Raw genomic sequence first — 20,746 nt, 5'->3', positions numbered from 1 at the left:
TCAGTTTAAATACTATTCACCGTGTATAGTAATATTAAGTTTTATGATAATGAGATATGCTGGGATATGTTTAACCCAGCTCTATGTATTAGATAAGCTGTTATGTAAATCACCACCTGTGAAAGGAATATTTACGAATACTGGTTTCAGTGTTATCTCAAGACATTCTATGTTATGAAAAGGAAATTCACTGGCTAATAAGACGATTGTTTAATGCATTGATTGGAGGGAAGATTTAAGACATACCTATTTTCGAAACCCTGTGGTGGTTATGTTATTTTATGCTAATGGCTCATAATCATATCTGATGTGATGAGGTTTTCCATTATTAATATGAGTGATCTCCTTTACTCCTAATTACAGTGGAACTTCGATTTTACATTTTTCGTGATTCTACACCATAAATTCATAGCCTCCACGAAAAAATAATAAGGCCAACACTAAAAATTCCCTGATTTTACATTTCTTCATAATAAGGTTTATTTCAACTCTAAGATCTTACTCGACATCTAACTTGACTTTGTCCCTTTTTCTTCCTATTGATATTTGATGTGACAGAAGTTGTAAGTGGCTCAGAAGACAGATGGTCTGCACCACGGATGATGGCAGAATTAAGGGAATATTTTCGACTGTTGTGGAGAGGGGGGGATGTAAGAGTGGAAATGCTTATGTAATCCACGATCAGTGTTGCCAACACAACATGCAATATTTAGCTTCACTGTGAAGCTATGATACAACTACTACTAGGTTGCAGCAGTAATAAAAAAACAAGACAGTCAACATGAAGTGTTGGAGACCAAGCCAGTACTTGATGAAGCGGGCCAGCGACTACCTTTCCTTGTGCCACTTATTACTCAGTCTCATATTTTTGCATGTATTTCCAATGTACTGTATTAAGCAACAATATCAATCATCAAACTTTTAAATTCAGACACTGAGCCTCGAAGGATATGCTTGGTCATAATTAAGGAAACATAGCGATTTTCCGGCTAGTGAACTCTTACTGTCTGGTGACTTGTTAAGTCACCCAATAGCCAGCACAGCCACCACACCACACTAAACACACATATAACGAGCTCACCTACTGGATTTGTGGAGAGGGAGAGTGGCCCTTCAGCTATGGGAGTGCAGGTAGGGGTGAAAGCATTTTGTGAAGTGCTAAAAATATACTTTTCGTACAGATGATGTGCTGTGACATGTGTCACACAGAAATAGTTCAATTGGCTCCAAGCACTATGGGACTTAACATCTGAGGTCATCAGTCCCCTAGACTTAGAACTACGTAAACCTAACTAACCTAAGGACATCGCACACATCCATGCCCGAGGCAGGATTCGAACCTGCGACCGTAGCAGCAGCGCGGTTCCAGGCTGAAGTGCCTAGAACTACTCAGCCATAGCGGCCAGCCATGGAAAGAGAACAAGGGTTTTGCGATAGCACATTTTGAACGTGTTCATATCTGACATGATACAGTTGCAACAACTACATACACTACTCATGCGTATACTTTGCACAACACACACCGCACAATGTAGATCGTAAAGATTGACAGCAGTGATAGAGAGCACAAAGCCAAAGTGTAGCGCCTGAGTTTTCATCCAGATTTACATGTTACATAGTGTACAGAATTTTTTACTGAGCCGACTTCCAATAAGCTGGAAGCAAACTCGTTTTTCACATCTTTATTTCTCTCGTCAAGCCTAAATTAATACTTTAATGGCAGTTAGCATATGAAGTGCAAATCATAAGAAGAGCGTTAAACAAAAACGGCAATGGTGACAAAGTATGCCCACAATTATGCATATGGTTTAACCACTTAGCTGCTGTGATGTTTTTGGTTTAATTCAACATGTCCATCAATTTTTGCTTTTTCTTGGTAAGCACAAAGGATGACCTCTATAAAACACATTTGGAAACGTATAGTTTTTAGTCACAGCATCTCAGAAAACAGTTCAATTTCCTTGTACTGAGATAGCAATTTAAATTTTTTGTGAGTTTTTACTTTTTATTACACATCTGCGATTTTTTAAGAATTGATTAAATTCATTACCACGAACTGTAGTACAGGGTGATTCAAAAAGAATACCACAACTTTAGGAATTTAAAACTCTGCAACGACAAAAGGCAGAGCTAAGCACTATCTGTCGGCGAATTAAGGGAGCTATAAAGTTTCATTTAGTTGTACATTTGTTCGCTTGAGGCGCTGTTGACTAGGCGTCAGCGTCAGTTGATGCTAAGATGGCGACCGCTCAACAGAAAGCTTTTTGTATTATTGAGTACGGCAGAAGTGAATCGAAGACAGTTGTTCAGCGTGCATTTCGAACGATGTATGGTGTTAAACCTCCTGATAGGTGGTGTATTAAATGTTGGTATAAACAGTTTACAGAGAATGGGTGTTTGTGCAAAGGGAAAAGTTCTGGACGGCCGAGAACGAGTGATGAAAATGTAGCACGCATCCAGCAAGCATTTGTTCGCAGCCCAGGAAAATCGACTCGCAGAGCTAGCAGAGAGCTGCAAATTCCACAATCAACTGTATGGAGAGTCCTACGAAAAAGGTTAGTTATGAAACCTGAACGTCAACTACCCGAGGCGATGGATCGTCCGCCAGGCAGCCCGTGACAGAGCACTTCATCACTGGCCTCCAAGAAGCCCTGATCTTACCCCCTGCGACTTTTTCTTATGGGGGTATGTTAAGGATATGGTGTTTCGGCCACCTCTCCCAGCCACCATTGATGATTTGAAACGAGAAATAACAGCAGCTATCCAAACTGTTACGCCTGATATGCTACAGAGAGTGTGGAACGAGTTGGAGTATCGGAGGGGGCCATATTGAACATCTCTGAACTTGTTTTTGAGTGAAAACCTTTTTAAATACTCTTTGTAATGATGTATAACAGAAGGTTATATTATGTTTCTTTCACTAAATACACATTTTTAAAGTTGTGGTATTCTTTTTGAATCACCCTGTATAAACATTGTACTGTAATTTCCTTCACTTAACACATTTTGTACAAAGTATTATAGAGAATTTCGATTGAAAATGTAAAGTAGGGGTTTCACTGTATTTACATTCTGACAATGCAAGACATAATCATGCGACTGCCTGCACCAGTCATCAAAGACTTGGTTGGAAACTGCTGAAGAAGGCAGTGTATGGCTACTCCTCTGTTATTCTGCAAACACTGGAGCCTTTCATCCGTAGAAGAAACATTAATATGTCTCTTTGGATGCGAATATATATGTGTTTTATTTGCTACTGCTCAACACCACACAAAATTCAAATGACTGACATCATCAGCACTGTGTGAAGTAACTTCCGCATGTAATGATACCATATGTTGAACAAATATTCAGTGACTTTAATTTTCAGTGTTGAGAAGTTAATGGTGGTGCCATCAACAACAAATTTCATTAACACATCACTTTGGGAGAAGGGGAGGAGGACTGATGAGTGGGAGGTGAAGGGGGAGGGAGAGAGGGAGGGTTGGGGGGGGGAGGAGGGAGGCTTGGAGAGGGGGGATGGAGGGGGGGAAGGAGGGCAGCTTGGAGAGGGGAGATGGAGGGAGGGGGAGGGATGCAGGAGGGGGGGATGGAGGGAGGGGGAGGGATGCAGGAGGGGGGGATGGAGGGAGGGTTGGAGAGGGGGGATGGAGGGAGGGTTGGAGAGGGGGGATGGAGGGAGGGGGAGGGATGCAGGAGGGGGGATGGAGGGAGGTGGGGGGGGGAGAGGGACGGAGGGAGGGTTGGAGAGGGGGGATGGAGGGAGGGTTGGAGAGGGGGGATGGAGGGAGGGGGAGGGATGCAGGAGGGGGGATGGAGGGAGGTGGGGGGGGAGAGGGACGGAGGGAGGGAGGGAGGGGGAGAGAGAGAGAGAGAGAGAGAGAGAGAGCGCATTTAGCATTACCTGTTTGAAAAATGTATTAAATATAATCGCTTCTCTAGCTAATGAAAGGATATATTTAACAATTCAGCATGGACGGGAAAATAAAGCTATGCATTATTGCCAATTAAAATCTAATACATTTGCTGGCTCATGTACGTTTGATGAATATGAAAGAGCCTAAGTCAGTACCAGAACCTCACTGACACATTCAATACACAAAGCATGAATTTAAATATGTATGAAAGGAAATAAAACATTTGTATCTGCTAAATAAATTAATTTTGATGGCTATTTATTCTGATACATATGACAGAATATAATCTCCATATCACATGTTTCATCAACTTCTTGCTTCGTACAATGTGCCAGTGAATGCCATAATTCTTAAAGCGAACAAGCATGCATACTTGTAACTACAATATGATACATACAAAGATAAAAACATTAATAAACAACAAATTAAGTTTTAAAATTTCATTACAGATTACAACACTGTCAATTCCCACAAAAGAAATTCCTTTTTAATGAGGCACTGTTTATTTTTTTTATATTCACAGTCCAGCAATTCCTGGCAGCATAAGAAACATTCGGTATCTATCAATATTTTCAACCCTTTGTAATAACTTTTCTCAATGTACGTCACTCGAAGAAAAATCACTTCTATCACAGAAATGCAAAGGTGAGAAGCAGTGTCATCCAAGATTCCCAAATGACAATTTCAAGATTAACAGGAGCCATCTACTGAGGAGGAGGAAGGCCCTCAAATGCTGCAAGTGGTATAGAAGCTGACACCGTTATAGGTGGCATCCCAGGTAGTGATATTGGTGTTGTCACAACTGGCATTCCAGGTATACTCGGTCCACCACCTGTAACAAATTACACACAGTTCACTACACACATTAATTATCACAGCTCATGTAGAGGTGATAACAGAAGATATATTCTCAATTCCTTTGTTTCTAGTATATCATTACAGAGTAACAAACTTAGTTTGCTGCCCCAGTTACATTAGAGGCTGTATTGCAATCACTTAGAATGTGTGTTCACACCAGTGTTGATGCTTTTAATCGGTGACATGTTTGTAAACAAAATGTTTCAACCTAGTTGTTAATACATGGCCATGATATAATTGCACTTGGCCTCTTATGGCATTTATCAGAAATGTGATGACGTTACAGAAAACAAGTGCAGTGATGACTAAGGAAACTATCACACTGTGAATGATTTCAAGACAGTTGCGCATATACTACTTGTGGTTCAGCGTATCCTTATGAAATACAATGACAAAAACTCACAAACTGACTGGAGTGTCCTCACTCCCAGATGCAACAGTATTGAAGGAACTAATATATTTGTCAACATGTTTAAAATACAGCTGAATATCGTCTTGCCTGTTTGCCACCAGCCTTGGATTCTGATAATGATACGATTTTATGTAAAGAAACAAATAGAGGCATATGAAACAAAACTGGAAACAAACATTGTTATTGAATTCCACTGCACAATAAACAGTTTTTGAGATTCGGTAATGTTAACACAGACAACAGTGTGCAATTGTACTAAATTATGCAATTAGAGAAGTTCCACTAAAACAGATCTGGTCCATTTGACTCTGACTGACTGGTCACCGGTAAAACACTGCCCACAGGAGTAAGTGAAAGGCACACAAGTGGTTGAAACAGAGAAGACTGACAGAAATACTGGAGGAAAATAAAAAAACAGTAATGTATAGAAGATCACAATTTCAGTATGGGCGCAGTTGACTGTTTGACATGTTACTGAGCTCAGTGGGATCAGTGCATAAGACTGTTAAATGGTACAAGAAATATTTTTTCACATTCTGGATTTGTGCATTCTAAATGCTCATGCTCTCCACTGGTCGGTAACAGGGCAAAAAATGGCACTCGCAGAGTTTCACCTTTCTCTCGTAAGGGAGACTGTAGAAAAATATGTTACAGAATGGAAAAAAGTTGGTAGGGGAAGGTGCTACGATGACAAGAACCGTATGCAATTCACAGGGAGACATTTTCCAGCTGTTATTGCGAGTGAACATTCGCAGGAACGTATGCTATTGTGCAGATGCGAGGTTTGCAAGAAAAAGAAAAGTGCGCTGGGAAACAAGATACCAATGCAAAACTTGCAATGTTCCATTATGTATTGTACCCTGCTTTGAGACTTCTCATACAAAGAACCATTACTAATCACTGGGAACTAAATCTGAGAAAATTTATTGACGCCTCTGGGAAAAAAAGAGAGGCAAAAATGTAAAAAGAAGTATAAATCTGTTTTTATCTTCGCCAGTGCTGGTTACTGGCATATGAATGGACTTGGTGATTGAGATGGCGCTATATATATATATATATATATATATATATATATATATATATATATATATATATATATATATATATATATATATATATATATATATATATCACACAGCACAAAACCACGCTGATAGCAACTGGGCCCCGATGCTATATGAGAGTAGGACTTCAAAGGTTCTTGCCACGAAACTAAAGTGTGTGCGAGCACCACGAATACAAGCAGAATGCAACTGAATGCTATTCCTACTCACTTGCAATTACACCAGAGGGAATTCACATTTGCTTTGTTCACTCTGGTGTAAACCATGTTCACAGATGCAAGAGAAGAAACTAGACAATGAAGCAGTGTGATAAACATGAGGTAACCTGAAGAACAGAAAACAATTTGAATGTTTACGTTTATGTGGACGGATTGTAGTTGTGTCAGTGATAATTAAGTGACAGTCATTCTGGCATCAGTGAAATGGATGAAGGACATTTTGAATTGATATTTGGATTTGTAATTTTTTTTGTTACCATGAAGATTATTATTTTGTGTATATGGTTCTGACAAACACTTGAGAAGTTAGATTTAATTTATGTAAAAAAACTTTATAAATGCAGCAAATGAAGCATGCAAAAGGGAATGGTTTTCAGAGAAATTGCAAAAATGGCAAAGCAGGAATGGCTAGAACAGAAACGCAAAGCTGCAGAAGCATAAATACTACGCTAACGATGTCAAGACAAATACTACACTAATGATATCAACACCACTCCCCACTGCAAACCTGAATGCCACCTAATGGTGCTGTGGGCATGTGAGGGAGTATGGAACATATATACTATGCGATAAAAAGTATCTGGACACCCCCAAAATCTGTTTTTCATATTAGTTGCATTGTGATGCCACCTACTGCCAGGTACTCCATATCAGTGACCTCACTAGTCATTAGACATCATGAGAGAGCAGAATAGAGCACTCCGTGGAACTCACCGACTTTGAATGTGGTCAGGTGACTGGGTGTCACTTGTGGGTCATTCCATGTCAGTTCAACCAGGGGCTCCAGCTCACAGTCTCAGATTTGACTGAAATTCAGTACACTAATTCTACCATGTGTGGAACACTCGTGTACAAAGTATTAGATTCCCCTGCCAATTAGTTCCAGAATTATGACTTGTGAAAGAAGGTGGCATGGTTGGTTGGTTGTTTTGGGGAAGGAGACCAGACAGTGAGGTCATCGGATTAGGGAAGGACAGGGAAGGAAGTCGGCCGTGCCCTTTGAAAGGGACCATCCCGGCATCTGCCTGGAGCGATTTAGGAAAATCACGGAAAACCTAAATCACGATGGCCGCACGCGGGATTGAACCGTCGTCCTCCCGAATGCGAGTCCAGTGTCTAACCACTGCGCCACCTCGCTCGGTGAAGGTGGCATGACCCGGAAATTGCAACCCGCATCTGGCAATCTATCTTCAGATGCAACTTCAGGTCTTAATAGCTTTGGAACTATTCCGCAGTCCAGTGAAATTTTTACAACCCAATAACATCCACTTAGAGAACACACACTATGAATCAAAACACCAACAACATGTTTCCGAGGGAAAATAAAAAATTCCAAAATGTGATTTAAAAAATGTAATATGTTAAGAGGTACATATTGTAGGTGCCCTCTATGCCAAATATAATTCACTCAAAAAGGGTATAAATTTTTTTTGTGGTAAGCTTAATGTGGCCTGAACACACACAGAACTCATCTTGCCCATATCAGTCACACAGAGTTACATGCACACAAAATTTGAAAAAGTACCTGAAAAACAGGCTTTTCTAAGTGTGGTAGCACAAAAGGAACAAGTGGTATCCAAGCCAAATTTCAAACACTGCCCAAGTAGACCATAATATAATATGCGGCAAAAATTCAACTTATTATTGCAAGGCATTTGTGTACAATAAAAGTTGACAGAGATGTATTTGGTTATGTTTCTTTTAACACGGTTTAGCAAGTAATAGTGATGATGCAGACAGCTTGTTTCAGATAAAGCTGCAGCAATTGTTGGGAACCATTAGGCAACAGATAGTTAAAGAATGGTAGCTTTCAGGGACAGAACGAGTCATTGTTAGGCAAGAACAACAAAGGAAACAAGCAACAATTACAGGTTACTCATGTTTTTAAGATTCTAGTACAGACTGATCAGTACTGTTGTGGAAAGTCAGTATGGAGGCATGAGGGTTTACTAGTGGGGCTTTTGTTCAAGCAAGTTGCAGTATTGGTAGAGCAGAAGCATCTGAATGTCATAAAACAACATATGGAACAAAATGTGGCATTCGCTTTGTACTGTATGATCTGGATGAATCGGACCAAGATTTGTTGCTATGGAGATCTGGGATACACCCTGTGGGCACAAGAAGTACAGTTCCAGGAAACTTTAGTGTTTGTTATCATCATATTAAGATACATTGCCAGATGCAGGTTGCAATTTCCGGGTCACGCCATTTTCTTTCACAAGCCATAATTCTGGAACTAATTGGCAGGGGAACTTAAAAGTTTGTACATGAGTGTTCCACACTTGGTAGCATTGGTGTGCTAAATTTCAGCCAAATCTGAGACTATCAGGTGGAACATTTTCTCAAATTGATTGAACTGACATGGAATGACCCTTGTGTCGTACGTCTGTAAGTGAGATTTCCACACTCCTGAACATCCCTAAGTCCACTGTTTCTGATGTGATAGTGAAATGGAAATGTAAAGGGACACGTAGAGCAAAAAAATGTACAGGCTGACTTTGTCAGAATCCACTGCAAGTGCTATGACAGTCAGGCAGGAGGTGAGTAAAACTTGGGATTTCATGGTTGAGCAGCTGCTCATATGCCACACATCACACCGGTAAATGCTAAACGATGCCTCACTTGGTGTAAGGAGTGTAAAAATTGGACAATTTAACAATGGAAAAACACTGTGTGGAGTGACGAATCGCAGTACACAATGTGGTGATCTGATGGTAGGCTGTGGGTATGGCGAATGCCCGGTGAACGTCATCTGCCAGCATGTGTAGTGCCAAAAACAAAATTTGGAGGTGGTGGTGTTATAGTGTGGTTGTGGAGTGGTTACATGACAATAACATCCCTGTAATGGACTAGCCTGCACAGAGTCCTGACCTGAATCCTATAGAACACCTTTGGGATGTTATGGAATGCCGACTTCGTAACAGGGCACACAGACCGACATCAATACCTATCCTCAGTGCAGCTCTCTGTGAAGAATGGGCTGCCATTCCCAAAGAAACCTTAAAGCACCTGAATGAACATATGCCTGTGAGAATGGAAGCTGTCATCAAGGATAAGGGTGGGCCAACACCATATTGAATTCCAGCATTACTGATGGAGGGTGCCACAAACTTTTAAGTCATTTTCTGCCAGGTGTCTGGATACTTTTGATCACACAGTGTATATACACACACATACAGCAGAGAAGAATGGGGAATTGTTCTTGTGACAACATAGATTGGAATAGGCAAAATCCACTGACATAAGCAATAGTGAAAAAAGGCATATTGTTATGGGTCTGCACTGGGAACAAGCATTTCAGAAATGGTCAAGGTGACACTGTTAATGTGTTATTGTCATGAAAATCTATGGAATGTAGCTGAAGAATGATGAATGACAAGTAGGTGGAAATTTGACAAAGCACTGAGAGCTCTAAGTTGAAATAATGCACCTGGGGCATGTGACATTCCTTCAGAATAATTATGATCCTCATAACAAATATCGCAAAACTGTTTCACCTGGTATGTAGGATATAAGAGACTGTCAAAAACCTCAGATTTCAAGAATAATGTAACATACTTAAACACAAATTACCTAAGAATGGAGCAGCTGGTAGAAGCTGATCTTCTAAAAGCTGATATGGTAGAAGATCAATGGAAGAACAACAATCTACATTTAAGCATTTGTAAGCTTAGAAAAAGCTGTTGACTGGGATATACTAGGGAAATTGTAATGTTATTGGGGACAAAATACAAGGAGCAACATGTTATCTAAAACTTGCACAGACAACAATCTGCAGTTCTATGAGTTGAATACAGAGAGAGAGCCTTATTCAATACGTACATCTGGCAAGCAGTAAATGAAACAAAGGACAAATTTGTAACAGGAGTTAACATTCAGAAAGAAGAAACACAAGACTTTAAGGTTTCCAATGACATTTTAATTCTATCAGACATGGCAAATGACTTGAAAGACCTGTGGAACAGAATGTGTTGTGACTAAGAGATGAAGAACAACAAAAGTAATCAAGTGCAATCAAACTGAATCAGGCTATGCTGGGAGACTCAGATCAAAAAATTAGAACTAAAATTTGTAAAGACTTTTTACTATTTTGACAACACAACAACTTACGGCTGATTTAAAGGGGACGTAATAACACAAACCGGCAATAGCAGTAAAAACATTTGTGAAAAAGTTAAATTTGTTAACAAATTTAAGGGATGAGATGTCTTTTTCTGAAAGTAATTATGGAGATATTGAGGCAGTTCGAATTTCTGCAGTGCAGCCTTATACAGAAGTGAAAGTGAACAATATGCAGTACAGACAGGAGGAGAAAGAAACTTCTGAAATGTTGTACAATGAAGAAGTGAAAGTGAACAATATGCAGTACAGACAAGAGGAGAAAGAAACTTCTGAAATGTTGTACAATGAATCTGGCCCATCCAGCAAGTCTCCCCTGACCCAGGGTTCTGGGCGACTTTTCCAAAATCTACCCCTTTTCTTAAACCTCACTTTTTTCCCCCTTCAAACCTCTACCTTCACTTTCAAGCCTTCTGCCAGACAAAGGAACCATTGGCTCAAAAAGTTTGCAATCTTTAAAACCTTTCCTGTGTGTGTTCTCCTGCCACTTCTTATGAGTGGATTTGTTTTAAGTCTACAGTTACATTATATTTAAACTTTGAAATGTTGAGTTGCAGATGAATGCTAAAATGTAGATGGTTACATCAACTGACTTATAATGAGGCAATGAATTGAATTGAGACTGAAGAAATCATCGTACATTAAGGACCAGTGGGTGGTGAGAACAAAAGACATATTGTAATTCCAGTTCCCACCTGCAGAGTTCTGAAAAATTGGAATCAAGGGGGAGAATCCAGATGGTACATGTGGTAAACCAGGCACTGAAGTCATAACTATCATGTTATTGAGCATGCTCTGCAACATCATATTGCATGTTGCCAATATACACCCTCTGCCTATGCCCATTCATCATCATAACTGCCAACTTGGTGGTAGTCATACCAATGCAGAAGGTCAGGCGTTGTTTACATAGCAGATGGTACACAAAATGCATCATTTCACAGGTGGCTCTCCCTTTGATAGTATAGGTTTTGCGAGTTACAGGACTGGTATAGGAGGTAGGAAGAAGCACAGGGCAAGCCCTACAGCGGTAGGAGCCACAGGGTATCAAAATGGATGCAGGAGCATAGGGTGTGATCAGGATATTGCTGAGAATGAGGGGTGGGGGTGGGGGGAAATTCTAAGTGTATGGTGGGCAAAATGTCAGACAGCAAGGACCTACCTCATTTCAGGGCATAATTTTAGGAAGTCATAACCTTGTCAAAGTAGTTGACAAACACATTCAAGGGCAGTATAGCACTGAGTGACAAGAGGTGTATTCATCAGTTGCTTCTTGGACAGATCAGCAGTACAAGGCTTGGATGGAGTGGCCCGGAAAATCTGCTTTTGAACAAGGTTAGTGGATCCAGTGAAAGATGAGATGAGAATGTAATGTTTTACAGTGTCTGGATCTGAACATGTTTGCCTCGAATGCCAAAACTGTATGGGAGGAAATATTTGATGTGATATCACGAGTACTGAAGGCTTTGACTACAGTGAATGTTTAGAACAATCACGAAGGCCAGCAGTTTTGCTGGATCATGGACTTACTGGGAGTACATCAAAATTCACACTGATTTGCTACATAGGGAAATGTTGCAAAGTGACACTGTATGAGTCAGAATGATGATATACAGTAACAAGTTGTGTGTGGCTCTACAGCAGTGTTAAAACAACAATTAAAGTTTGTGATAAAAAAAAAAACAAAAAAAAAAAAAACACACACACACACTTTATAAGCATGCGGTGAAAAAGATTTAATACATAAAATACTGTTGCAGCATAGAAAAATTTCTCATACTGCATTATATATAATCTTTACAACAGTTATTGCCCAAGGACTCCTCTTTAGTTACATTATTTTGAAAATTATAAAAATGTTGAAAAAAGAACAATAATCAGAAGAACACACAAAACTTATTTTGTTAGAACAAGTACATTTTTGCTTTGTACAGATTTAAGTATGATTCATACAAAGTTTTTAATTGTCATGTAGCTTTAGCATTCATTTTCTGTCTATTTACACAATGTATCAAGAGCAACTACAGTCCAAACATCTCAGCAAATTAAAGAAGAAATAATCAAAACTATATCAGATCAAAGCAGATGCTCATACAAGGTGACATGTCACTTACTTGCTGCTAGAGTTGTCGCTGATCTGGCAACTGATGGTAAAACACCACTTGCTGTTGCTGCTGTCTCAATACCACTGCGAGGTGGCATAGCAGGCATGGGAGCTGTGGGTGGTGGTACTGTGAAAAGGTGTGCTGTTGACTGCGGAGGCACTTTGTAGTCTGATACTGTAAATGGAGCTGGTCGGTAGCCAGATGGTTGTGATGCAGGATATGTTACTCCCTGTGCACCTATTGTTCCCTGCATTCCAGTGTTTAGCATTTGGATATTATTCATTTGTTGGCTTGTATTGAGTGTTGTTGGGACAGATGTTCCTTGATAACTAGGGCCAAGGCCTGTAGAAACAACTGTTGGTTGGTAAGTGGAATCTGAGATAACTGAAGGTTGGTAGACAGTAGAATTTGGTGAAGGAACTGTGATAGGTAACCTCTGTTCAATGCTGTGCGGAATAGAGAGTGGGGACATTTGGTATTCAGATGTTGTAGATGGTGGCATTGATGTAAGACTGCCACTCTCTTGGAGGTGAGGTGTCACAAAAGACTGCATTCCTGATGTGGACACTGTAGCCTGAGTCTTTCCAGATTCTGGCGACACAGTGTCACTGAATGTTGGGGCTGCACTTGCTATTGACGGCTGTGCACCTGGACTAGCTGCACCGCCTGGCACAGTAGTCCTTGTTGGAGCTGTAGTTGCAGGTGAAGCCTATGGAAAACAAAAAATCATGTATTTAGAATTTGCCTAAAGCGACACATACACATGCCCTTGTGCACACCCGCATGCACACATGCTCTTTCTGCAAGCTGACGATTCATCATCAAACAAAACATTTTACTACTTAGGGCATGCTATACATAAACCTCAAACGGCAAATTTACTGAAACAAAATAAAAAAATGATGAGACCGAAATGGGTATATTGCTAGTCCCCTTAAAGATGACAGAGAGGCACAACAAAAAGACCGTTACACACTGAGCTTTTTCTGAAAACACACACACACACACACACACACACACACACACACACACACACACACACACACTCAAGTGCACACATAACCGCTATCTCTGACCAGACTGCAACTGTTGTGTTGAACAAAGGCACCGATGAGGAACAGGGCAGAGAGGTGGGAGGGGGTGGGGGACGGGGCCAGTATGGGTGGGGGGAAAGAAGCATGCAGGGATTAGAAGGCGGTAGGATAAGGCTGCCAGGGTAGTGTCAGGAGGGTGTGGGGGAGGAAGTGGAGCAGAAAAAAAGAAGAGCACAGAGGGGGAAAAGACTGCTGAGTGATGCACAATGACAATGAGGTGGCATGAATTGGGAAGTGGTTATACGACAGAAGGGGTCGAAACTGTTGGGTGGAGAGTGTGGGGACACTAGAATATCGTAGGTTGAGGTTCGGACAATTTCAGGAGCAGAAAATGTATTGTAGTTCAGAAAAGTTGTGGTGGAGGAAGGATCCAGATGGTCCAGTTTGTGAAACAGCCACTGAAATCAAGCATGTTATGTTCAGCTGCACAGTGTGCTGCAGGATAGTCTGCCATTCTCCCAACCACACTTTGGCAGTGGCCATTCATCCTGGTGTATAACTGGGTGGTACTCATACCAACACAGAAAGCTGTGTACTACTTGCAGGAGAGCTGGTAAATGGCAAGGCTGCATTCACAGGTGGCTTGGCTTCTGATGGGGTAGGGTAAGCCTGTGACAGAACTGGAATAGGGAGTGCTGGGTGGGTAGATTGGGCAGGTCTTGCACTTGGGTCTTCCACAGTGGTATGATACATGGCATCAAGAGTGTCATAGGGATGGACTAGGATGTTATGGAGGATGGGTGGGTGATGGAACACCATTTTATGAGGGGGTGGTTAGGGTCTTGAGTTGGATGTCCCTCATTTCAGGGCATGATGATAGATAATCAAAAGCCCTGACAAGGAACGTGGTTCTGTTGTTCTAGTTCAGGGTGCTATTGTGTGACGAAGGGGAACTCCTTTGTAACTGGTTCTTGGAGATGGTGGGAAGATTGGGAGTGTATGGTGGTATGGGATGGGAAGTCTTTGTGGCTTAGGTCTGGGGGATAGTGAGTGTCTGTGAATGCCTTGGGAGACATTCACCATACTGGGCATGAGCGTTCTTGTCAGTGTAGATATGCCATCCCTGAGCATCCAAATTGTATATGGAAGGGATTTTCAGAAGTGGAAAGGATGGCAGCTGTCGCAGTGCAGGTACTGTTGGTGGTTGATTGGGTTAATGTGGACAGAGGCATGGATGGAAGCATCAGAGACGTGGTGGTCAATGTTGAGAAGGTGGCATGCTGGGTTGAGAAGGACCAAATGAAGCAGATGGGAAAGAAGGTGTTGAGGTTGTGAAGGAATGAGGAAAGGGTGTCTTGGCCCCAAGTCCACATCATGAAGATACCATCAGTGAACCTGAACCAGACCAAGGGTTTGGAAGGCTCAGAATGTTTTCTCTAGATGGGCCATAAACAAGATGGCATAGGAGGGTGAGATGTGGATGCCGCTGGACGTGTCGCAGATTTGTCTGTATACCTTCTCTTCTTAAAAAAACAGTTGTATGTTAAGATGAAGTTAGTAAGGTTGAGGTAGTGGATTTGAGTCTGAAGGACGTTGGGATAGGTGGCGTTTAATAGTGGCAAGACTATGGCCATGAGGAATGGTGGTGTATAGGGAAGTGGTGTCGATGTTGAGAGTGTGGATCCAGGAGGTATAGCAGAGGGGATGGCGGAGAGTCTGAGAAGGAAATGATGTGGGAGGTTAGATTTTGGGCAATTGGTTAGAGGTGTTGGTCAATGAGGGTCAAAATTCTTTCAGTGGGTGGGGGCACAATAACCAGCTGAAAGGAGTGTACAGGCTTGTTGGATTTGTGGATTTTGGGGAGCACATAGAAGGTAGCTGTGTGGTGTGTCACAGGAGTGAGGAGGAAAAACGATTCAGGGGAGAAGTTTTGGGGAGGGCCATGCTGGATTGTAACACTCTGGCAAGGTTCATAGGCAGGGGAGTCAGACAATTGGCAGAGGCCTCCCGTCTAGTGTACACTGTGATGATGATGATGATGATGATGATGACAGTGGCAGAGCCTTTGTCTGCATGTAGAATGACTAGATTAACATCTGTTTTGAGGCTGTGTATAGCTATCCTCCCTTCTGCCAAAAGGTGGTTGTTCTTAGTAAGGGTCTTGGGGGAGGACGGTGAGGCCATGACGGATGTAAGAAATTCCTGGAAACTGAACAGGGGATGGTTAGGTGGGAGGGGGTTGGGGAGGATCACATTTGGATGGTGGTATGAAGTGGGAGACACAGGGTTCAATGCTGGGGTTAGGTTGGCTTTTGCTGGAGGGATTGGTGGTAAGGGAGTCTTTCCACCGCAGGTAAAAAAGTGTTTTCACACCCTCTCCCCTGAATCCATTTCTGTCCTCACCCCCGCTACAATGCGCACACATGCTCCCCAAAATCAATAATACCCAGAAATCCTGGACACCCCATTGTAGTTCGTTATTGTGCCCCACTGAGAATTTCAGCCCTTGCTGACAAACACCTCCAACCATTTGGCCAAAATCTAGTCTTCCATGACATAGATATCAACCACATCCTTTACCGAATCTCCACCATCCCCACCCCTTTATCTCCTGGCTTTCTACTCCTCACAGGTGACACCACTTCCCTATAAACCAACATCCCTCCTGCCCACAGTCATGCTACTGAAAACTCTTCTCTCCCAGTGTTCTCCAGCTTCCAAACCCACTATCTCATTACTGATACATTGTTCTGACTTTATTTTAACTGAGAACTAGTACTCCTTTGAAGAGAAGGTATACAAGCAAATCTGCGGCACAGCCATGGATGCCTGCATGGCACCCTCCTATGCAAACCTGTTTATGGGCCATCTAGAGAAAACCTTCCTAGCCAGCCACAACCCCAAAACCCTGGTATGGCTCAGGTTCATTGATGATATATTCATGAGCTGGACTCAGGACCAACACACCCTATCCTCATTCCCTCACAACTCCAAACCCTTCTCTCCCAATCACTTCACCTAGTCATCCTCAACCCCTGGGTCACATTCTGAACGCTGATCACCTTGAATCTGATGGCTCCATCCACACCTCTTTTTACATTAAACCCATTAACCACCAACAGTTCCTGTATTTTAACAGCTGCCATCCCTCCCCACACCAAAAATTCACTCCCATACACACTGCTCACTCAGGAGCACCCCCTTCACCGTCCAATACCACACCAGACTAACAGCTGAATTACATCCCTCGTTGGGGCTTTAATTATGTATAATATCATCATGCCCTGAAATGAGAGAGATCCTACCAAAGATCCTCTCGCTACCACTAAAGTGGTGTTCCATTGTCCACCCAACCCCCACAACACCCTACTCCATCACTGTGCCACTCCCTGTCTCCCAACCTTGTCACAGTGCTCACATTCCTGTGGGAGACCCAGGTACAAGACCTACCCAATCCATTCTCCCAGTACTTCCCATTCCAGTCATCACAAGGTTATTCTACTCAATTAGAGACCTGGTCACCTGTCAAAGCAGCCAAGTCATATACCAGCTCTACTGTAATCACTGCACAGCTTTTTATATTGCTATGACAACCAACCAGCCAGCCAGCCACCAAAGTGGACCATCCTTTGGCAAAACATACAGTTAAAAATAACATGATTGATTTCAATGGCTGCTCCCCTCCACCACCGTATTTTCTGACGTGCACATGGGAGTTATCCTTACATTCACTGCTCCTGAAAATATCCCAGTGTCAACCTAACCTAACCTAACCTAAGCTACTGTCCCTGCATCCTCCACCCAACAGTTCCCGTCTGCATCGCCTCCCATCCTATCACCTCCTCCCAATTCATGTTCCATCACCCTCATTAGCACTACTCTCTGTCAACACTCCCAGAAATCTTTTCCCCTTTATGCTCCCCTGCTTTCGCTGCCCTGGTAGCTTTCCCTGCCACCCCCTAGTCCCTGCATGCTCTGTGAAACAGCATTCTTCTTTCCTCACCATCCTCCCACCCCTCGGCAGTTCGCTATCCCTCTCCCTTCCCTACTACGCTCTGAATGGCCATTACTGTTCAATGCAAAGGCTCTGCAGATCAGTAACAGTCTTTTTGTTGTGCCTGTCTGCAATTAAACATGTTATCCTTACAGTAAGTAGCAATCTATCCTTTTCAGGATTTTGTGATATTCCTACTTGGATGTTCCACTGTTTCATTTATAAACCATGTTCAACTTTCCTAATTATCTATTCTCTCACTTTCTTACCAAGTCACATACAGTTTGAGACAATTTGCAGTGAAGGCAATCTGTTTTGTATGATCTGTAAATCCTTATAAAGTGAGCTTTACATTTTATTTGTTCCAACTGAAGGAGATATTGAAAAAAAGATGAAATAATTTTGAGATAAGACTCAATGTACTGCTCAGGTAAGGAGGGAAAAAAGAAGAACGAACAGAGGACAAGATTATTCCAGCAGTAGGAAAATGAATGCTGTAATATTATTCCTCTCGGCTGTAGCTGCAAGAAGTAGAAATGTCCTAAAATGCCAGCACAAAAATGACTATAAGGGTTGGAACTTAGATAGTGGCAACTATTTATTCACAATCGATACAAAAGAGTTACATGTTTGAACCTGTTACTGTCCTTCAAAGTAGTCACCAGCATTGAGTAGAACCCGTTGCCAGCAATGTGGAAGGCGTAGTATACTGTTAGCAGAGCCTGTTCTGTTGATGGTGCGAATGGAGCGGTCTACTGCCTGTCGAATTTCTAGAACAGTTCTGAAGTGAATGCCACGAAGTGGTTCCTTCATCTTCGGAATCAAATCAAAGTCACAAGGACTTAAGTCCAGGGAGTATGGTGGATGGTAAAGTACTTTCCAGTCCCATCGACCAAACAGGGCATCCGCAGCTTGCGCTGTATGCGTCCGCACATTCTCGTGCAAAATGATGGACGAGTTGTGCAGAAAGTGTCGCTGCTTCTTTAGCAAAGCTGATCGCAGGTGATACTCCCAAAATGAACAGTAATACTGTGCAATGACGGTCTGCCGTGGAGGAACGTAATGCGTTAGGATAGCACCATCACAGACGCACACAAAAATCACCATAACTTTCACCATACTGGGGCTCTGACGCACTTTTGACTTTTGTGGCGACCCATAATGATGCCATTCGTTGGATTGGTGTTTCAGTTGTGGCTCGTATGATGTGGCCCCTGTGTCATCCAGTGTTACAATATGGCGTACGAAAGCCTCTCTGCCGTGCTCATAGTGCTCCAAGTGCGTCTGAGCAGCGTCGTAATGCATCCATTTCTGCATTTCTGGAAATTCATGCAGAACCCATCGTGATGCTTGATTTGATTCCAAAGATGAAGGAACCACTTGGTGGCATTCGCTTCAGAACTGTTCCAGAGATCCGACAGGCAGCAGACTGCTCCACTCACACCATCAACAGAACAGGCACTGCTAACAGTATACTATACCTTCCACATCGCTGGCAACGGGTTCTACACAATGCTGGTGACTACTTTGGAGGACAGTAACAGGTGCAAACATGTAACTCTTTTGTATCAGTTGTGAATAAATAGTTGCCACCATTTAAATTCCAACCCTCATACGTTTAATCCTTTCAGCACCAAATACAGTCTAAAAACAGTGAAAAATTTCCATGAAAGTACAAGCCACAATCTAATCGAGATGGTGTTGTCATGTCTTACCCTTTCCAAAGTAAAGCAAAGGTTTTAAAATACGTCTGTTAAAAACAGAAAGGAAGGGCCAAAGAATGTTATGTGGATTTTCTCTACTGCTGATGTGAAGTATCCGCTGTTATACTTCTGAAAAATCTGTTCTGTTTATGTATGGAAAGTAGTAGTATGTTGTCCAACCAGAATTTTCATTTCAATGCAAGCAATCTTGATGATAATAGGAAAAATAACTGAAATGAGCATGTGTTTGCCAGTCTGGTAGAGTCTGTGTCTCATTTCACAATATTTATGTCAATGACAAACAGTGCTTATCCAAGGGAGAAATATGCACCAAGAAACGATAAAAGAAGTAAGGAATGAAATTTTAATTTGTAGTACACTTTGTGAATACAATTGTTTTGTGGTAAAGATGTTTTGGATAATATTTCAGTGACAGAATGTGGAAGTTAGCAGATTATCCCTGAAAGCTTTAGAACGTTCCACAACCAGGGACACTCAGCATTTAAGGTGCTGATAGCTTTCACAAGTTACTTCCAAAAACAATATCACGCAAAATATGACATAGAAACTGAAATAATTGCTACCTGTTGTAGAGCACAGCCTGAAATTTTCAGATATATAAGATCTTTAATAATTGTGTGTGTGTGTGTGTGGGGGGGGGGGGGGGGGGCAATTTTTTTTTAGACAATTACAATTTAAAGTACAATCATAGGGCATTTTTCATTTGACTCTTGAATGGATAGCAATTTGTAGGTTAAGCATCAACATAAAACTGAACAAAAGCTATTTAATAGAAGTTAACAACAATTTGAAAACTAATGGATACACAGAAGAAGAAATGTACTCTATATTAAAAATTACAATTTCTTTAGTGCCCTATAGCAAACACGGAAAACAGTATCTACTTACAATAGGTGTGACAGGAAGATGTGGTTTGGCTAGGTGACTACGTACTGGAATACGATGCAAATAGCCATATCCAATTCCACAACCCAAGCTGAAAACAAAAACACGAAATAAAATGCATCATACACTAGCTTCTTAATTACATACATAAACACTCCAAACTCCAATATGTTCACCCTTAAGTTTCTACTAGGCAAGTTTCAAAGTTGCTCAGCACAGGCTGCAGGGAGACTGTCCAACCACACACCAATGTGAGAAGTACCAGAAATATATGGAACTGCTTGGTTATAGCTGTATGGAAATAGAGAATACGATTCCTACACATTGGGAAACTTTTTGCTATTAATCAAATTTACAGTAGGGAAGTTTCAGTACTCTTAAGTTAAGCCATATTGTACATGATGATGCCAAAGCAT

General features: G+C 41.7%; 1 protein-coding gene across 3 annotated transcripts in view; it reads right to left on the bottom strand.

Moving 5' to 3' along the window:
• Positions 1–3,934: 3,934 nt before the first annotated feature.
• Positions 3,935–20,746, bottom strand: part of LOC124595508 (Golgi reassembly-stacking protein 2) — an 85,038-nt gene continuing 68,226 nt past the window's right edge. For all 3 annotated transcript variants that reach the window (XM_047134290.1, XM_047134282.1, XM_047134274.1), the window contains exons 6-8: positions 20,334–20,421; positions 12,703–13,402; positions 3,935–4,749 (exon numbers count right to left, since the gene is read on the bottom strand). In XM_047134290.1, coding sequence (XP_046990246.1) covers positions 4,622–4,749; positions 12,703–13,402; positions 20,334–20,421 — 916 coding nt within the window. In that variant the 3' untranslated portion in view covers positions 3,935–4,621. The remainder of the gene's footprint in view (positions 4,750–12,702; positions 13,403–20,333; positions 20,422–20,746) is intronic.

This window comes from Schistocerca americana, chromosome 1 (assembly GCF_021461395.2).
Source record: "Schistocerca americana isolate TAMUIC-IGC-003095 chromosome 1, iqSchAmer2.1, whole genome shotgun sequence".
In the NCBI taxonomy this organism is placed as follows: Eukaryota; Metazoa; Arthropoda; class Insecta; order Orthoptera; family Acrididae; genus Schistocerca; species Schistocerca americana.
The sequence above is the reverse complement of the archived record's forward strand: the minus strand, read 5'-3'. Positions and strand labels throughout refer to the sequence as shown.